We start from the raw sequence: 19037 nt of genomic DNA, 5'->3' as shown, positions 1-19037 counted from the left end.
AATTAGCTATGACGACCATGGTCGTATTCGCCGGAAAATGGCAAATACGACCATGGTCATATTCGCCGGAAAATGGCAAATACGACCATGGTCATATTCGCCGGAAAATGGCAAATACGACCATGGTCATATTCGCCGGAAAATGGCAAATACGACCATGGTCATATTCGCCGGAAAATGGATACGACCATGGTCATATTCGCCGGAAAATGGATACGACCATGGTCATATTCGCCGAAAAATGGCAAATACGACCATGGTCATATTCGCCGGAAAATGGCAAATACGACCATGGTCATATTCGCCGGAAAATGGCAAATACGACCATGGTCATATTCGCCGGAAAATGGCAAATACGACCATGGTCGTATTCGCCGGAAAATGACAAATACGACCATGGTCGTATTCGCCGGAAAATGGCAAATACGACCATGGTCATATTCGCCGGAAAATGGCAAATACGACCATGGTCATATTCGCCGGAAAATGGCAAATACGACCATGGTCATATTTGCCGGAAAATGGCAAATACGACCATGGTCGTATTCGCCGGAAAATGGCAAATACGACCATGGTCATATTCGCCGGAAAATGGCAAATACGACCATGGTCATATTCGCCGGAAAATGGCAAATACGACCATGGTCATATTCGCCGAAAAATGGCAAATACGACCATGGTCATATTCGCCGGAAAATGGCAAATACGACCATGGTCATATTCGCCGGAAAATGGCAAATACGACCATGGTCATATTCGCCGAAAAATGGCAAATACGACCATGGTCATATTCGCCGAAAAATGGCAAATACGACCATGGTCATATTCGCCGGAAAATGGCAAATACGACCATGGTCATTTTCGCCGAAAAATGGCAAATACGACCATGGTCATATTCGCCGGAAAATGGCAAATACGACCATGGTCATATTCGCCGGAAAATAGCAAATACGACCATGGTCATATTCGCCGGAAAATGGCAAATACGGCCATTGTTGAATTGGCCGGAAAATGGCAAATACGACTAATTGTGCACGTAACGACCGTTTTTTCCGTATAATGGAAAGATACTGATTTAGACCATTCGCTATTCTGAGCAATCTGAAAAGCATCGCGTTGTTATAATTTGATGCTCGCATATATCCGTATAAACCCAATTTATAAGAGATTTTTGTTATGATGAAAATGTTTGCACTTTGCATTGTGACGTCAAAGTAATCTAAAGGCAATTCAAGTGCATTGAAATCGCATCAGTTGTGACCAAATCCGTTTTCATGACCCAGAAATATGACCCTCTTGATCGAATGGGGACTCAGACAGTCTCGAATCAACAAGTGTACCCCATATCAGTAGCTTAATTTTTGGTTTAGTGCCTGTGCAAAAGCGTGTTAAATGACGTTTCATCACTGCGCAGTAATATAGCATTGCTTTGTCAATACAATTCCCCGAAGGCGAAGCCGATGCCCCTTTATCAGCTTATTTCTAATTATTAGGAATAATTGAGGATTGACTGATTTTAATGACGTCTGCAACTCGCCCACACTATCTACAAGGACGCATGAACTACAACTCTTCCACAAGATTTATCACATATCTATGTTTGGGGATAAAACCTGGATTTTAAATCACATTTTTCGGTTATTTTAAGTCATAACAAGAAAAACTACAACAGGAATTACGGAAACTATCCCGGACCACTGGTGAAGCAATGTTATTGAACAGCAAACGATTAATGCAAGAATTGACAGATATTTTTTTCGGCATTTGACATAAAAATCTTCACAATCTTTCAATACCTACAAAATCTACCTAAACAAATCCCGTGGGTAGATTCTAGAGTTGACCAAATGCGTCAAAAACAATAGCGAAAACAATAGAATTACGTGCAGGTTGATTTGCAAGTGTGGAAAGAATATTTTTTATGATACCGTTTCAAGATGACATCTTATATGCATGAGCATATTATATGAACTCCAACAGATTATCCTGTGTCCAAGTCCATACAAGGAAAGGCTTTACAACAGCGATCAAATTTTTCCGAAAAATATTCATGTTTTAGGGTCGTGCAAGTTGGGAGTTTTTGAGAAATTAATTCCATCGAATTCACTTAGTCCAACTGATCATTGAATGGTAATTTCATAGTGCCTTACTGTGCTCAACATTTGCAGAGTCTTTTACCCTCTATATTACATTTACATATTATTAATACATGGTTTTAATCCTTTTTTTATTGTTGCTAGTTGTTACGTTTACTACAATACATTGAAAAACATTGTAATTCATCATCCTCGCTCAGTGACCTGCCATGTTTGTTTCCGTTACTTGTGATTGTAGCTACTCGTTGTCTTTAGGTAAACAAATTTAATTCATTTCGGAAGAGTCTCATCAAGTCACACTTACTTTTACTATCATCGAACTAATGTTAAACCTGGTTTCCATATGTCGCAGACCTGTAGCCGACTCATTGTCTGTAAGAAAGACAAGAAATTTTAGAAAGACAAAAGGTTTCACTCATCAATAATCACCGACAATAATATACTTTGCCGAGGTCGGCGTCATATGGAAACCAGGCTTTGGATTCACAGTGAAAACATGATATCTTTGCCCGGTATATCACTGACTCACTGTGGTTGAGTACATGAACGTCAATACTAGATCATTACCATATTCACGTCATCATCTGGATTGACGGTGACTCATGTTGTCATGCATGAAATACTGTTTTGCTCAACTTCGACAAATCTGATGACATCTTTGCGTCAAAAACTAGTCTGGCGTCTTGTTCTCGATATTTCCTTAAGTGTTTCAAGTCCCTATGATAGGAATACACCCTACCATGCACTTTGTGATAATACACTTTATTTTCACTACAGGACATCCATTTTGATAACAAGATAACTATTTTTCCCTATACAACACAACGAACGGAAACTTTTTTCGAGTATTTCAATCACCCGGAACTTATTCACAGTTATCAGTAAATTCATTTTGTCAACAACAGCGAAACGTTATTGTTTCCTTTATCCTTTTGACGTCATGTTCATACGGAAGAAACAAAGTTCAAAATATCATACTGCAGCAACGTCTGTCATAAAACGGGCGTCGGTATCCGCATTTCGCGTGAGAACGTTAACGTGCGCACGTAGAGACAGAAATGTCAGATTGCAGTCCTCTGAGAAGACTTTGTCTAATATTTAGAGAGTATAGAGTTGCCGGAGGCCTTGAGAAAGAGGCGTTTCCTTAATCCATTTTTAGAAACCATCTCAGACTTTAGGACATCAATATGCGATCGTTAAAATGAAGCAAGGAAAAATTCTGCAAATTCACAACATTTTCCAGCAATCGGTTTTGAAAAAAGCCGCCTTCTGTTGCCCTTGCGATATGACAAAATTCAAACATTTACACTCTCTTCCCATTCTGATAACCTTATTGTAACTGTCGATTAAATCATCAACGACTCTTACGCCCAGTGATACAAACTGGATTTTCAAAAATGCTGAAGATAGATAAAGAACTGATAAGCATTAAGCAATACGGGGTTTAGCATCGAGAAAGCTACCTTGATCGCGAAGAAGTGTGTACTATATGGATTGGCGAGTCTTGTAATCACCACTCAATCAGGAAGATTAGTACCATTGTGGTGTATTGGATTATTCCCATACAGGCGAAAACTGAAATGTCTAAAGTGACTGAAAACAAAATGAGATTTCGTAAAGCAGATTGCAAAGCAGTAAGTACTAGACTACTCAGGATATTATTAGAATTGTCAGCACTCAGCCAGCCTGGCACACTGAGTCAGACTTCAATGACTAAATCGGGCATTTTCAGACTAGCAATACTAAACTGTAATGATCAACAGATATTGATAAAGTTTGAGAATGAAGCACGGAATAAAACATTGCAAAGCAGTAAGTATAATAGGACCAAGTTAGGCCAGTAATAACAACATCAGTTCACCGAACTCTATTGAGTCATTAGAAAGCCTATACCCAGCCAAAAATGCCTGTATGTATAATGTTGGAAAGTGTCCAACTGAAGTGAGAAAATCTAAAACTGATCCTGGGAAAATTCCAGAGTAATAGAGTCAATCCACATATATTAACTGTATAAGGACTGAATCCTTTGGTATCGCTGAATTGTGTCATGGAATCATACAACAGATGGCTATGACAGATGGTGGGTTATATAAAAGGACCAAGCACATCGCCCCAAGCTTGGTCAAATAGGGTATCCCCTCTCATATTTTTCAAAGTCAACGGCACACAGCATTGCTCGATAAAATCAAGCCAAAATTCTGATCATAGTTTTTTTAAAAAAATGAAACAATCGTGGATCCACTAAGATCCATCAATCAACAAAATCTCGTGGGAGGAAATTGTTTTAACCGAATCTGGCAGTGACTTGCTAGTGCACTGGAATGTGAATCGCTTCCAGTTTCAATTAACGAAGTTCCCCTTTTGGCATGAAAACGATTTCGTTAAATGCTCGAATGGAAATTTCGAATAAATATTTATGTATAAACAAGCTGTCTCGGTTTGGTACAGTGACGTAATGAACTACATGCACAGTCTATGGAATCATTCAGGGCATAATTCATTGAAACTTGACTGACTTTTGATAAATATTAACTTAGGCTCTCTGATGGGGAGAGGTAGAAACTGTGGTAGCGTGTAAACAAACAAACATCATCAACGCACGCAGACAAACAGCACAGTTTCGAAACAAATTAATTTCGCACAATTCGTAGCCACTGGGTTTCACTCTATTTTCCCATTATCTTATTGTGAATACCGCCTTGCGCGCCACGGCGCCCTGCGATGGGATCCCAATTTGTTTTCCTAAAGACAAACAATCGCGTTACACGCGTGATTAGAGGTGACGATCAATCATCGCCCGTTATCAAAAGCTGCTAGAATATTGGTCTACGGGACTGAATTAATTACGCGATTGCCTAAACAGGTCGTAAATTTGAGAAAGTCAAGGTGTAGATTATATTTATCAACTGCGGAAGATTGACTTGTGTCATACACATGCACTTAACGGCAACGGTGTTGGCCGACATGCGAACAGCGAGGGTATTTTGTGTTCGAGTTCTGAATGTTACCAGCGTGAATTGCGTTCTCCCAATAGCGTGATTTGCGTGGTGCGAAGGTGTCTATGGTTGTGGAGGAACACAACTGATTAACTCAAATCGGTGTGAAGTTATACGGTTATATCATCATCAGCGTAATTCATGGAGGCTCTTGAAATAGGGCTAATAACGGCTATGGGCTTCATATTGTTTCTAAGTCTTTTCGGGAACATCGTGTTATTGATTGTGGTTCATGCACAACTACCATATCAGGCCGTACGAAACTACTCCTATTTAATCCTCAATTTGGCGATATGCGACATACTTCTCGCAGCTTCCAGCATTCCCTTTGACATCGTTCAACGGCTCGAGGCGCCAACGTTTCCATTCGGTGCGACGATGTGCAAGCTCTTATGGCCCTTTCAGACCGTTTGTGGAATGGCGTCAATATTCACAGTGGGCGCACTCAGCTACCAACGCTATAGGCTTGTAGTGAAACCATTCAACGGCAAACTGTCTAAACGTCGTTTTTTGGCGATGCTCGCCTCGATTTGGCTTCTGCCAGTGCTGTTGGCTGGACTGCCATATTCCTTCGTGTTGAAGTTTGACGATAACGCGTCGTTTTGCTTTGAAGAGTGGATGCCTGTGTCCAGACAGGCCCAAATAAAGCTAGGTTTTACAATATATCTCTTCATACTTCAATACGTGCTTCCATTGGTTCTGATCGTCTGGTGCAACGTGAATGCTATTCTCGAGTTAAAAAGGTAAGTTCTCGTTTTTTCTATTCTCGTTTTGATTTATCGTACTTTTTCTCCGAAGAATGTAATAGGATATTTTAAATAGAAACTTATGGAACATTCGCTGCTTGTTAATTTTTTCAAACACTGGCCTCATTGTTTTTTGTGTTTGTGTGAAATGAACGTAAACAAAAAGTCGCCACTTTTCCTGGTTGTCCCTAGCGTGAAAAATAAGTGAATAACGGCCAATGGCAAGCGTTTCTTTTAGTCGAAAATGAATAATAAACATCATGTTCAATTTCGAAACATGCTCGCAAGGCGTGGAAAACATGCATCTAGTACTTTTGCAAAATCACTGTTGAACAGATGAACTGATACGAATTGGCTTCGACTGGTTCTATATACCGACCCTAAGATCATTGGATAAATCGAACGGTCCGATAAGGTCAGTATTGGCTTGCTGGGAGCAACGAATTATGTTCGGCCTCTGAATTCAGTTTTTGTCTGTACATGATTATAAAGCGATTATAGAATCTCCCGTAAAAAAAGCTCGTCAAATATGTCTTCTTGTTGCGCGCCTAAAGGGATTACAATTACGTCTAAACATCAATTAAGCAGTTTTGGACAAATAAAAGCGCCGTTTTGTATTATTTTTGTTGCGCACCGCACGACAGGGTGCGCGCTTTCCAAATATTTCATTATTCCCGCGGAATGCAATATGTTTACAAATGAATGACACCGTGAAATACTGTGAGACACCCCAGGCTGCTCAGATTAAAACAACGGCTATTATTTGATGTTTTGCTCGTGCATGCAATTATGGACGCATATAGTCAGCGCATGATGGAAAAGAGGATTACTGACTTACTGTAATTTATCGATTGGTGATAACAATTTGATATTTTAAAGATGTCCGTTGGGCTTATGTTTTGAATTTCAAAAGAACGATTTTAGATAGCTACAGACCTGCATGTGCGTGTTGTTTTAGAAGGGGGAATGTTTACCGCACGTTTCTCGTACAAAAAAAAATACAAAAAATGGGTATATGGACATCATATCTTATTTTTGTCATGCTCCTAAATAAACGCGTATATAGTTAATGATTTTTGATTGATGGTTATATTACTAGAGGGAAAAGATTTCAGGAAACATTCTTCCCTTGTCTAAAGCGTTTTCAAATTCGTGGAAGAGCGAGCAGTAAATATGACAGAAAGCGTGTAAATATCAAATGAAGCACGACTTTTTGTTTTCTGGACTAGTTTGTACATTATTTTAACGTGAGATTAAGATGCATTCGAAAAATTTAGTGGCGTTTTTTTTGGAAATTTGATTATAAAATAGTGACAATGTTATTCAAGGAATTTTGCAATTTGGTTTTTTAATTTCCATCCTTGCTGCATGATGAAAAACTGATTGCAAATCGTATCATCTTAATTGACACCTAGAAATGATGCGTGGGCTATTCGTACGTCTATTTGGCTATCAGGATATGAACAATGGTTCTAATACAAACATTATCATCATCAGCACAGTGTATGTCAGTAAGGACTGCGTATGTCAGGAGACAAGAAATGTGATCAAAATTAGGTTGATGTGCCGATGATGTTAACTCGTTAGATTGGTATTTTTATCTTTCCGGCTAACGATCCCTTCGTAGACAACTAATATGGCTGGCATGAGAAGCTTGTCGAGTGTTTAAAAACTCATTGTTTGTTTATAAAAAGATTCATGCATGTTTTGCGAGTAATCTATTTTCGTTCGAGTGCCATAAGGCGGTCCTTCTAACTGTTCTCTCGAAACCCACTTTATTGCATCGAAAACAGGCCTGCCACTAGAGAGATATCGCCAAACTTAGGACGTTTGATTGAGTAGAAATTGAGTAGCATTCCTTTTATAAAGCTGTAGTCAACTTGTGGTCTACACGAACATCATGTTCACACTAATCAGATAACTGCATTAATACTGCATGCTGGGTCACAGAGGCTAAAGTACATCGATTAACCTACCATTCGTGAGCACGCAATGTTTTTCAGGATTTTCGTATAGCTGTGAACACGTTTGCAGTGAGGAAAATCGTCTCATTTTTCACAGAAAGATAAAGTCCAAAATAAGCTTTTCGATAAATCAACCTAAATTGCCGTTTTCCCAAAAATCATCACCCGCCAGCGCCCTTTTACCCAGGAGTGAAAATGTCTCAAATATTTTATCTACTTAAGAGTTGGGTTGTGGGGTATATTTTAAATTAAGGACGGGTTTAGCAAGAGGGGATTAGGATTTGTTTTTTTTTACAAGTCATACTACGGTGAAAGAAACGTGGATGATCTTAAACAAGGTTATAATTCCTAATCAAAAAACAGTGTGGGAACGAAGCCTGTTACAAAATCTATCTTACTCCAGATAATCTTACAAAACACAAAAAACGTGAGCGCGGATTGCGGGACAGGGAGAAAGGGGCCCTTGTTCTAGAGACAGGAACAGACATTTTACTTGTTCGATAAGCCCACTACAGAGTAGGCATTTAATATAGGAATTAATTTTCTAGATTGGAATGTACAGATTATTACTAAAGATGAACACTTAATTAGAGACGACAAATAAGGCAGGCAATGAGCTTCTTATATGTGAAAAAATCTAAGGCCAAATTAGTGCGGTGAATTTGCTCGAAGGCCGGCGTTTAATTAACCGAATGTTTGGCAAAGAATGATTTATTGGAAGGTGTTGCTTCATTGTCAAACCCATTCGAAGTCTAGAGACTGATGTTACCGTGGGAAAATGCAACAGATTCGTAGCTACATATCTTTGCATTGTAAATACGCTAGCAAGCCTGGTTTTGATTAAATGTTTTTATCAAGTATGCAGTCTAAAGTCTATATCTGATTGAAAGAGATTCCTTTATAATACAGATATCTTTATCCAGGCCTTGAGAACCCCGGATTGTTGCCTATATAAATAGTGCAGTTTAGAATGTTCTTATATCGCATTTAACATCGTTCTAACGTTCTTGCAGATATCTTCAATACCACAGAAGGACTTCGATGATTTCTGCTCTGTCTATCGAGCATCATCAAAATACCGTAAAGATGTTGACGGTTATTATGTCTGTATTCGCCTTTTTTTGGTTGCCCGGTCAAATAATGCAATTCCTCTTGGAGTTTTATCAGGATAATGAGTTCATCTTAAACTATGGCCTTGACATCAGCTATCTATTCGTTTTTACAAACTGTTTCATGAATCCATTGATATTCGCTTATTTCACCCGATGTCATAAGAATTTTTCATTCCTGCGAAGAATGACCTCGTCGAGTTCCATCAATCCCACGATAGCTTGCGAGTTTGGCTACACCACCAGACGAGAGTCGCGTGACTTCGTACAAAGACGAGGCTCGCTACCCGGGAACTTGAGACGCGTCCCTCTAGGAAGATCAGTTAAACGACCCTCGCTGCCGGCGATCCTGAAATGCGAGGGCATCACCGAAACCCAGAGGGAAAAATTAATGGAGACGAATGTGAACTTGAGATTGAATGGGAAAATACTGTCGGAAAAGAAACGGTTATCAGTCCTGGCCGAATTGCCAAAAAGAGTTTCTATTCCTTCTGCGCAAAACGTGGATTTTTCTCGAAGGACTGTCACAAAGTTTGACCGAGAGAGAAGAAGGCAAAGATGTATGTCTCTTGGTGCAGCGCCGAGGTCAGACATTATTTTTCTTGCCAGAAAAGGCAATTTTTCGCATAATATTCGAAACGTTGAGCCGATGCAAACACATGGTTTAACGCCAAGATCACGCAAGACTCTGTCTGTCCTAATACAAAGGAATGATCATCTTCCAGTCATCCCATCAACCATTCGTGAAAACTTGTCGAACAGAAAATCTACCATTTTTTCCAAACCAAAACACACCGAGCCTCGACGACATAGCCATAAGCGTTTGTCGTTTTCAATATTTAACAAACGCGACTCGTTTACTCCTCGCATCCCAGAAACGCAGAGCGACTGCTTTCGAGGAAACGAACTCGAGAAACTTCGTGAGGTAGAAGCCGGAAATGGCGTGATGCGAGATTTCCTAGAAGTAATGAAAACTATGAAGAAAGACGTTTTGAGAAAATATCTTGACGCTACTCCGGAGACTGTTTTAATCTGAGTGATATTAATATATGACAGACATCAAATTAAATCAGTTACTCTCTGAGGTCGAACGAAACTGATACTGCAGCCAATTAATTACAGGCTGTTGCGACATGAGATATTAAACATCAGAATAGTTCGCCAATTTGGATGGGATAATTTTGTAACATATTAATCATTGCCAAGAAATTATTGCCAAGAAGACTTCGAAAGGACAAATGAAGTTGAGGTGATTGGAAAGTTGCAAGTCGCGGTGGCATATTCTCAGTTACACTGAATGTCTGTGTTTTGCAAAATTGTATTCTAATTTAATTTGGCAATTCAAATTGCGAAAGGCTTCCATTACTAACTGAATTAAAAACATGGTTTTCCATGAAGCATGTATACTCGACCGAAAGGTAAATAAACCAAACATATGCATGCACGCGATATGCTGTTTATAAGAAACAGACAAAAGGAATTAAGTCGATACGGTTGCTACGAAAACGGGTCTGTAGTCGTAGAGTGATTATGCAAAGACTGTTTTAGCAAGAAATTAGCGCCACGTGTGTCCGGGTTATGGATGCATGTTTCCGTTTTTAATTACAGACCGTACATGTGTAACAAAGAGATGATAAATAGGTGAAATTACGTATTGAGATGTTTTAATAGGGTTTTCAGTCAGGATGGAATGCTATCGCTGTAGCTATAATACACACATGTAATTACTTGGAAACTGAACTGCAACTCTAGCTTGTTGGGTGTTGACATGAGAATTCCAAAGCTGTGCACATATGACATGGTTTCCATTTTATCGTATTGCTGTCGTGAAGATGTCATTGTGGTTGATGTATTAGAATACTGCTATGTGTCTACAGTCAACAATGTCAGATTTGAAGGGTGAAGACTGAATGAAGAGTGAATTAAGACAAATTTAAATGCGTACTATTTCACATACGTGAAAATGACTTATAACCATTAGTAACTTGCAAGCCTCATTTTCTAGTTCCCAGTTCATTCATATGGTTAACTATATACGCGGCGTTAACTAAAACACAGTCACAACTTCAACCACTTGTTTTGACACGCAACTTCGCGATAACTCGAGAAATAGTATCGTTGATTGAAGTGTCATTCGCACGTTTGAATTACCCGCAGTTCAATGAGCATCTTAGCGCAACGGTGTGAAATATCACAATAAGATTGCAGCCACTGAACTTCCTGTCATGGCAGGAGGGATTTGGAACACGTATTCAACTAGAAATATATTTAAATGAATTAATAAAACGTGTTTAACACCAAGAAGTTTCACTTAAGTACTTTTCACAGCAAGTTCTAATAAACATAGAATTTAGCTATGCAAAATCCTGAGCGCACAGCGATCACCATACTTTAAATCACTCGACAATATATGTAAACAGCAAGGCACCCTCACAAATCTGTTTAACAGCATGAGTGGACTGAAAAATTTAAAATGCAAATGAGTACTGAGACCCAACGTTTACATGAGAGAAACAACTCAACTTTCAATCCTGATACTTGGGGAATGTAAACAGATCCCGATAAAGAATTGAAAGTATTTCACTTTCCATTGCAAGGGAGATGTATATAAGCAGTAGCGAGAATTGGTTCCGAAGCCTCAGCAGGTAGTTCAAACTATCTTGTGTTGTATTACAATTGCATTTTTTCAATTGACCAAGGTAACTAACAAGTATTGTATTCAGACACTTAATCCTTATTCTCGCTGCAATTATATTACTTGTAGGCGATAAATACACGCGTGTGTTTGAAAACTTTTATGTCTCCACTTGCAAAAGCAGCCAGCGTAATCCAGGGCAGAATTTCAAGCTTGGGAACATCTGAAAAACAATTTAACACAGCGGTGTACGCTTGACGTTCAACGTCGCGTGAATTGTAGACAAAGACGTAACAAGCTAACATGCAAATTTCTTCAGTTCAAAATATTATGATTGTGCTGTAGAGAGATCTAATTTCTTCCTGTTTATAATCGATGGCTGTTAGATCGGAAGTGAAACAGTTTTAGATGTGTGTCGAAGCAGTGACTGCTACAAGTTGAACGCGAACGGGACTCGAAGGGTTTGGCCGAAAGAAGTGCAAACAAATATTTATATAGCTGGTTGTATTTGATGAGATCACAGTTGGAATAACACTTCACTTGTGAGTTTTTTAGAATATAAAATACCGTACAAAATATAGTCGTGCTTTTAACGACTGAATGAAACCGTTGATTCAGACAATGTGTATGCATGATAGCTATATATAGGATCAATTTTCCAAAGTATTAACAGGGTGCCTTAAAAAAACAAATACAATATAGGCTGTCTGTCTTGTATCGAAAATTTTCAGACAGAAACTGAGAAAGATCGTCTATTTAGATTCTTGGGGATACCTTTTTGAATCAATATCGATAAGGAAATGGCCACATATTTTTGAAATAGAAACTGTTAGCCAATATATCGCATTCTTTCACGGCTTGAAACTGAATCACTGTTCACCACTTTCCGACAAGAGGGAAATTATCATTGAATGCATGCGAATTATGCAACTCAAGTGACTGTCTGTTTTCATTGGAGCGGTGTACAGATTATTGTACAATACAGCCAGGAATTTTGAGCATCAAATCTGCACGGAATATCTGTCATGAAGGCCAACATCCTATTTGTAAACGAAGATGTGTTTGTTCATCGCAAATATATAAATAAACGGTAGATAAGCTTTCAAAAGTGCAACGTCATACAACCACAGACAATGCATTTACAAAGATTAAAATCTTATACGAGAATTTTGTGGGCCTTTTAATGCGAGTATATTTATATAAAGAGGAATGAAAGAAGCCATGCAGTGTATACTTATACTCTATAAGCTAAATATATATAAAATATTCGTTTCCATTGCCGTTTAAAACCCATAAAAACTTCCTTTTTGAGAAAAAAATACTATATCTGCAGTGCGTCTTCCACATACGTTGGTACTCTCATCATAAGCTTGCTCATCGAGCGATGCGAAACGAAATCTGAAATCCGATTATGTGGATGATCTGCGAAAATAGTTCGACGCGAGAAATCGGATTGCTTTCTGCTTTTCATCAGGCCGCAGGAAATTTGCTTGGTTGAAAACAATTAAAGCTTTGTTTTCAAGCCTGAGTATACACCATCATCATTTAAGAACCAAATTCGAGGGGCTTGGGAGGGCAAACTTAACATTAAACTCAACTTAATCGAATTAGCTGTACACGAAGGAGAAGAGGTTGAAGACCTAATTCTATTTATCATTACTTGTCAATTGTTAAAGAAGTGTTTTTAGGGTTCTATCGTCCTCCTGTCATATTAACACTGGATCATCTCAGCCATGCACCGCTCCAAAGACGCTTACGATATTTTGATCATCCGTTTTGATCTTAAGACAGATTAGTTTCGTGATAGGTATCTCTGATAGGAGAAATTACGGTTTTCATTGCGAATTTTACTGGTAACTTTATATCTGGTAATCTTTAGGGATTTTGTCGGGATTTTACGTGGATTTTTGACGCCTCTTTATTTAGTGATTTCTCAGACAAGGTTCAGTAAAAGATTTTCAGAGTGATACGCCCTCAAGATATCGCCCACGAAGGTTGGTCTTCGCTAGACCTATTGAGAGAGCAGTTTACCTCGAGACCCACTACGATGTAAATAGGTAATTATATACATCCTCTATATATAGCTACGAGATTTCCAATCCCAATTAACGCGTCAGATGTGCAATGAATGAGGCATGGTAACTCTATATAGATTACTATATAGGTATAGTACAGTTTGTATCGATTGAAAAGGGGCACTAGCTAGACCTTAAAACTCTATTTTTTATTGCTATTTCAATTTTCACAAAACTCATGCAGCGTGTGATGTTATATGTGTTTGGAATCTTTAGTTTAAGACTGTTTTATTCACGAGATTATAAAGTTTGCTGATTGCCCTTATATGATTGGCATCATTTAGACCAGTTCTAAATATACCGCCGTCGCTGTTTTTTGTAGCTACACGCCTACACCTTAGTCCTGCCCGCTTGGATCATCTAATCAAAACCCAAGTTGTGATATGCTACCAGAAGTTTATACCCATGCATGCAGGTTCAGAAGTTAAATATATGCATCTATATCATAAAGAAGAAGTAATGTTTTATTTAAAGTATATACAGTATACGAAAAAATTAACTTTGTAGATTTCAAATTGTGTAAAATTTCGAGGCAGATGAACCGGCTTTCGGCAATAAAAAAGCGGCGTGATATTTTTTCGATGGTCTTGTAACAAAACTAACAGGATTAACAATTCAATATTGTAATCAGTTGGGTCTGTCTTGGCTTGTTTTGACGAAATGAAATACAATTAAATTAGGAGGGCCTAATATTATATATAGCTCGTAACCCCGCGACGTAAAAAAGCATCTGAATTTGCGTGCATGAGGAGTTGATCAATGAATTATGGAAACACACGCATATGGCTTATCTCTAACTTCCAACGCGCTCAATGCTTCATGCGAAGCTGACATCGGACTTGTATGCGCGCGGTAGATTATTATTGGAGTATGGTTTAAATTTTAATGATAGGTAAAGTAAAGTATATATATATAATTGAAAAGTTATTTTTAGAAAAGCGTATTTGCAGTTATAGGAAGTGTGATATTGTGAACATTCTGTGGCTATACATCAATATATAGGAGACGAGTTCCCTCTCAATCAATGTTCATTAGAGATATTAATCTGTATATACGAACACGCATTTCAAACATTAAGTTAAGAACCGCTGTATTCCATGCATTTTTAAACAGCGGAAAAAATATAAGATTGAAGATATTTAATCGGAGATATAAATATTTAATGCTCTGCTGTAGCCATAGATAATATTTCTAGCTGTAATATCTTTTCATAATATCAAATCATATAATGTATCTTCCATAGACGCCAAATATATATATACGTTGCCAAAACAGCTGGTATAAATGGGATGTTACTCAAACATTGCGAGCAAACATATACTAAAGTAGACACGCAAATCTCCTCCTATATAGTTTTAATAATGATCATATCTTTGTATATGAAAATTATGCCTGTAGCTACTTGAAACACGAGTGAGGTTTTTGAAAACAAAAGTGGCCTCACTTTATATTATAATGAACTGTGTGCATGCACGTATATATATCTTCCTACAGTTATTTGTGCTGAAAACATATCAATTTATTCATGGATATTATGATTAACTTACGTAGGTATATATAACGGTGGAAAAGTAAACATGCATGAAATGGTTTTTAATAAAGTGCAATATCGTAACGACACAGCATGGGCCCTTTGTTTTGAAATGCGAATAACACGATAGATTGGAGGTGTAGATAACAAAGGTAACTACAAATAGACGAAAACCACAGTCATAGATTTCAAACGAAATCAGGTTAGAGCACTCACGATTGAACGCGCGGTTTTGATATATGATGTAGCGCATGCATGAGGAAACTTCACGAAAGATCTTTTCGTTTTTCCAAAACGTCAAATCGCATTCAGGTATTCAGTAATTATTATTATACAGCAAGGTATAATTTATTAAACGGTCCATTGGATATCTTTAATTTCAGCTTGTTTTGTACAATGACAATTTGACTTCATGTGAAGTATCTTCACACAAGGAAACTGTGATGTTTTATTAAAACAATCTATCAATTTTCTCTTTTATATAGGATGAACAGCACCCACGTTTTCACGGCGACAATTTCATGGTTGATTTTGATTGTGTCTGTCGTTGGTAATGTGGCGCTCATTATTGCGTTAAAGCACCATTTCCGTCGTTCATCACGGCTCTATATTTGCTTGATGTTCAACCTCGCCGCGACTGATATTGTGTTCGTAGTTTCCTCAATTCCTTTCACCTTCGTGGAGAAGCTTCACGCGCCACAGTTTCCATTCGGCGCTGCTCTGTGTAAGCTACTGATGCCTTTTCAAACGACGGCCGCCATGACAGCGATATTTACCGTCGTGACACTGAGCTGTCAGAGATATTTCATGATAGTTCGTCCCACCGAGGAGCCGCAGGAAGGCCACAACTTGACGTTGTTTTTAACTGTGTTCAGTCTGTGGTTTCTACCGATCGTTTTAGCTGCAATTCCACTTGGAATAGCATTGAAATACCAAAATGAAAGATGCCTGGAGTCTTGGCCGGACGTTTTCAAGCGTTGTTTCACAGTTTATTTAACAGTGATACAATATATCGGTCCTCTGGCTGTTATAACCTGGTGTAACGGGCGCGCTGTGGTGGAATTAAAGAGGTCAGTAAGAATGTAGATTGTGCTTTAACCATTCCACTATAACAACAATGCTGTTATTTATGTGCTTTCAAAGACACGTAAAACCAAATAGAGCCCGTCTGACTGTGATATGCAAGTATATGGGTTTCACAATCATGAATCTCACATTTACAGGCATGACCGCTATCGAGAGAATTGCGCAATCATCAATGACGTCATCCTGGAACGTCACAACAACGTCGTGCGCATGCTCATTTGCATCGTGGTAGTATTTGCTGTTTTTTGGTTTCCAGGGCAACTGGCGTGGATAGCGGTCACCTTCTCGGATGGTGGGGAAAAATGGTACAGAATACTAGAAGTATCCGAGTTATTTGTGTTTGCGAATTCGGCGCTGAACCCTCTCATATTTTTTGTATACAACGGCGAATATTCGTTTGGAAAGCTTGGATACTTACTAAGATTCAAACAGAAATCATCACATTCGACAAGGTATCGAGTTAGGACTGGTTCAGGAACGGCAGATATATTGTCTGCGGTGTAGAATGATGCTGTTCCCTACGGTTCGAAGTCGGATGTGCTCGTAGACGCCTCGGGAAAGCTCGGAAACTTTCGTCATATTGTCATTGAGTTCTAAAATGTATTCTCTAAGCCGCAAGTATGGTCCATATTAATTTTGTGAACCTATCAACGAGTTTTGTGAGGCAAATCTCGAACAAACATTCCTGTAGAAACACCAGTTGACGTCATTCAATTACAACCACCAACACATTCATATGTAACTTTAGACTTTACTATACCTTCCTTAGTCCCCACTCCCTTTCAAAGGGAGAGCCTGGTGGACTGGCTACTAACGCGGCTGGAAGACAAACTATTGAAGCGAAAAAGAGATGTTTCAAGAGGAACATTTGCTTGGGCGATGTTGAACAAGGACCATTAATACCATAAATGACAATAGATAGAACACCAATAAATTTCATTGAAGGCTGACGAAGATTTTTTCATCATTAAAGATCGATCACGATACGATCAGTTGTACTCGATTGTCATTCTGACGGATGGAAACAAGTGCTGATGTCACATGTTTATGTTCCATTGAACTTGAATAGATAGTGAGGCTACCTTTAAATAACGCGTGTTATGGCGTATTAAACCGCACGTGTTCAATCTCGTGGAGAGGGAGGTAACCAAATATCTATTTAGTTCAATGGTTTTTTCGCTTAGGATAATTTTCACGCATGTTCATTCTATCACATACGCCAGGATGAAAATCGTTTACAACTAATCCTTCCAATCATAACTAGTCGTCGGTTCTAGACGAGTTGGTGAGTGATTGATTCGAAATCTTCTTAGATAATCAGTCATAAATGTATATTGATTTTTAAATTATTTACAAATTATGATATTTTGAATATTTAAACTATACTTCATGTAAGCAATTATAATACATGATGTCCAGTCTCAAGCACGCCTTCTTCAACAATGGCCGTCTCTGGCGACTGCTCCAAACACTTCATCAAGTCATTGGTAATATTTCTAGTTCTCAACAACTCCACAAAACTTCCCCGAAATATCTCCTCGTCACCAGCCACTTTAACAATCTGGGACGAGCTTTTTGTTCGCTTTTCAACGTCACTACTACCATGGCAACTAACAACCGGGGTATAAAGTCCGGTAAGCGACGAATAAAGCGCATCGGGCACCTGTTTATCGACTTTATCAGCGGTCCCCTTCGAGGAGCCTTCATCAAGTTTCGCCAGTAAGCATTTTGGTAGCGCGGGCGCGTATCTTGAATCAGCCCGCGGGGCGTCGCTCCCGCTCGTGTCCTGACTATAAGATGTCCGCGATGCGGGCAGCAGATTCGTCACCGCGTCGTGGCGACTCGTTCCGATCGGCGACGAAATCTCCCAGTGATATTTAACGCAGCAGGAGAACAGCGAAGCTAGAAATTTCTTTAGTCTGTCAAAACATTCTTTATTGTAGGTGAAAAACAGCACAGGATTCAGGACGCAGTACATGAAGTTGAAAATGTCAACGAGTGAACGTATCGATAAATAATCGGAGTCGTCTTTGATTTCTGTGATCGCCGGCAGTAACCACATGATCTGTCCTGGTAGACCAAACAATGCGAAAATGACGATGATAAAAAGAAGCATTTTCACTATTCTTTTGTGTGCCTGAAGGTTGTCGTCTGAGAGACGGGCGCAGTTCACCCTGAACATGTAACGTCTAGAAGTTTCAAAGACACGAAACTGTCAATAGATAAGTTGTTGTGGTTGTTGTGCGAAGCAAAAAGCACACAACAACGGAGCAATGAATCGCCGACAACAAGAAAGGACTTCGTTTTTAACCAATCAGCAAATTTGTTTACATTTTCATTGACTCAATCAGAATGCATAAATATTGACTACCTCAGGATAAAAGGTACATAGTTATTTGCCATTTCACATAAAGTATTGCAAATTTAAGCATTCTGATTGCCCTAGTCTGGAAAATGCCAAAATTCGCATATTAGTTCAAAACAAAATCGCTCCTTGTTACCACCCAATCATTACGAGGAAAAACAGGAAATTATTAAGAAATATAAGTGTTGGTGCGTTCAGACCTGGCGTTCTGTTTACCGCGATTTTTAAAGAATGGACCCTACGTTTAAAGGTAGTAGTACAACGCGCTCCGTATCATACATATTCCCTGGGCAACAAGTCTGAATGCAGCCTGACAAAAACCAGAATACTATCGCGATACTTTTGCAAGTTTGCATGTGGAGCAACAATACTATTAGATTGGAAGTACATCACGTATTGCACACGTACCCCGGGGGTTTGCGGACCAAAAGCTT

At 38.8% G+C, this 19037-nt stretch overlaps 3 protein-coding genes across 18 annotated transcripts in view; 2 read left to right on the top strand and 1 right to left on the bottom strand.

Moving 5' to 3' along the window:
* Positions 1-5046: 5046 nt before the first annotated feature.
* LOC114517415 lies at positions 5047-10111 on the top strand. The gene is made up of 2 exons (XM_028537120.1): positions 5047-5835; positions 8816-10111. The coding sequence occupies exons 1-2, from the start codon at positions 5234-5236 to the stop codon at positions 9945-9947; spliced, it is 1734 nt and encodes a 577-aa protein (XP_028392921.1). The 5' UTR covers positions 5047-5233; the 3' UTR covers positions 9948-10111.
* Positions 10112-11428: 1317 nt separating this feature from the next.
* Positions 11429-17173, top strand: LOC114517418 (neuropeptide Y receptor type 6-like). Of its 4 annotated transcripts, XM_028537139.1 has the most exons (4): positions 11605-12088; positions 13473-13603; positions 15638-16222; positions 16376-17173. In XM_028537139.1, exons 3-4 carry the CDS (start codon positions 15639-15641, stop codon positions 16740-16742), a joined length of 951 nt encoding a protein of 316 aa, XP_028392940.1. In that variant the 5' UTR covers positions 11605-12088; positions 13473-13603; position 15638; the 3' UTR covers positions 16743-17173. The 4 variants fall into 4 exon arrangements, with proteins under 4 accessions (XP_028392937.1, XP_028392940.1, XP_028392941.1 ...); XM_028537136.1 differs by lacking the exons at positions 11605-12088; positions 13473-13603 and adding an exon at positions 11429-11556; XM_028537140.1 differs by lacking the exon at positions 13473-13603.
* A 370-nt stretch (positions 17174-17543) lies between these two features.
* Positions 17544-19037, bottom strand: part of LOC114517416 (neuropeptide Y receptor type 6-like) — a 38156-nt gene continuing 36662 nt past the window's right edge. For all 13 annotated transcript variants that reach the window (XM_028537124.1, XM_028537121.1, XM_028537128.1 and 10 more), the window contains one exon: positions 17544-18427. In XM_028537124.1, coding sequence (XP_028392925.1) covers positions 17638-18427 — 790 coding nt within the window. In that variant the 3' untranslated portion in view covers positions 17544-17637. The remainder of the gene's footprint in view (positions 18428-19037) is intronic.

Source organism: Dendronephthya gigantea, unplaced genomic scaffold (assembly GCF_004324835.1).
Source record: "Dendronephthya gigantea isolate DGI-Jeju-01 unplaced genomic scaffold, DenGig_1.0 000009F, whole genome shotgun sequence".
In the NCBI taxonomy this organism is placed as follows: Eukaryota; Metazoa; Cnidaria; class Anthozoa; order Malacalcyonacea; family Nephtheidae; genus Dendronephthya; species Dendronephthya gigantea.
Note: the sequence above shows the minus strand (reverse complement) of the source record. Positions and strands in the feature narration are given on the sequence as shown.

What these genes read in the sequence shown, in the direction of transcription:
- LOC114517415 (XM_028537120.1), top strand. Translation starts at nt 5,234, where the DNA reads ATGGAGGCTCTTGAAATAGGGCTAATAACGGCTATGGGCTTCATATTG. An exon ending in GCTATTCTCGAGTTAAAAAG is followed by an intron (nt 5,836 to 8,815) that starts GTAAGTTCTCGT and finishes ACGTTCTTGCAG; the next exon opens with ATATCTTCAATACCACAGAA.
- LOC114517418 (XM_028537136.1), top strand. Translation starts at nt 11,513, where the DNA reads ATGTATATAAGCAGTAGCGAGAATTGGTTCCGAAGCCTCAGCAG. An exon ending in TGGTTCCGAAGCCTCAGCAG is followed by an intron (nt 11,557 to 15,637) that starts GTAGTTCAAACT and finishes TCTTTTATATAG; the next exon opens with GATGAACAGCACCCACGTTT. An exon ending in GCTGTGGTGGAATTAAAGAG is followed by an intron (nt 16,223 to 16,375) that starts GTCAGTAAGAAT and finishes TCACATTTACAG; the next exon opens with GCATGACCGCTATCGAGAGA.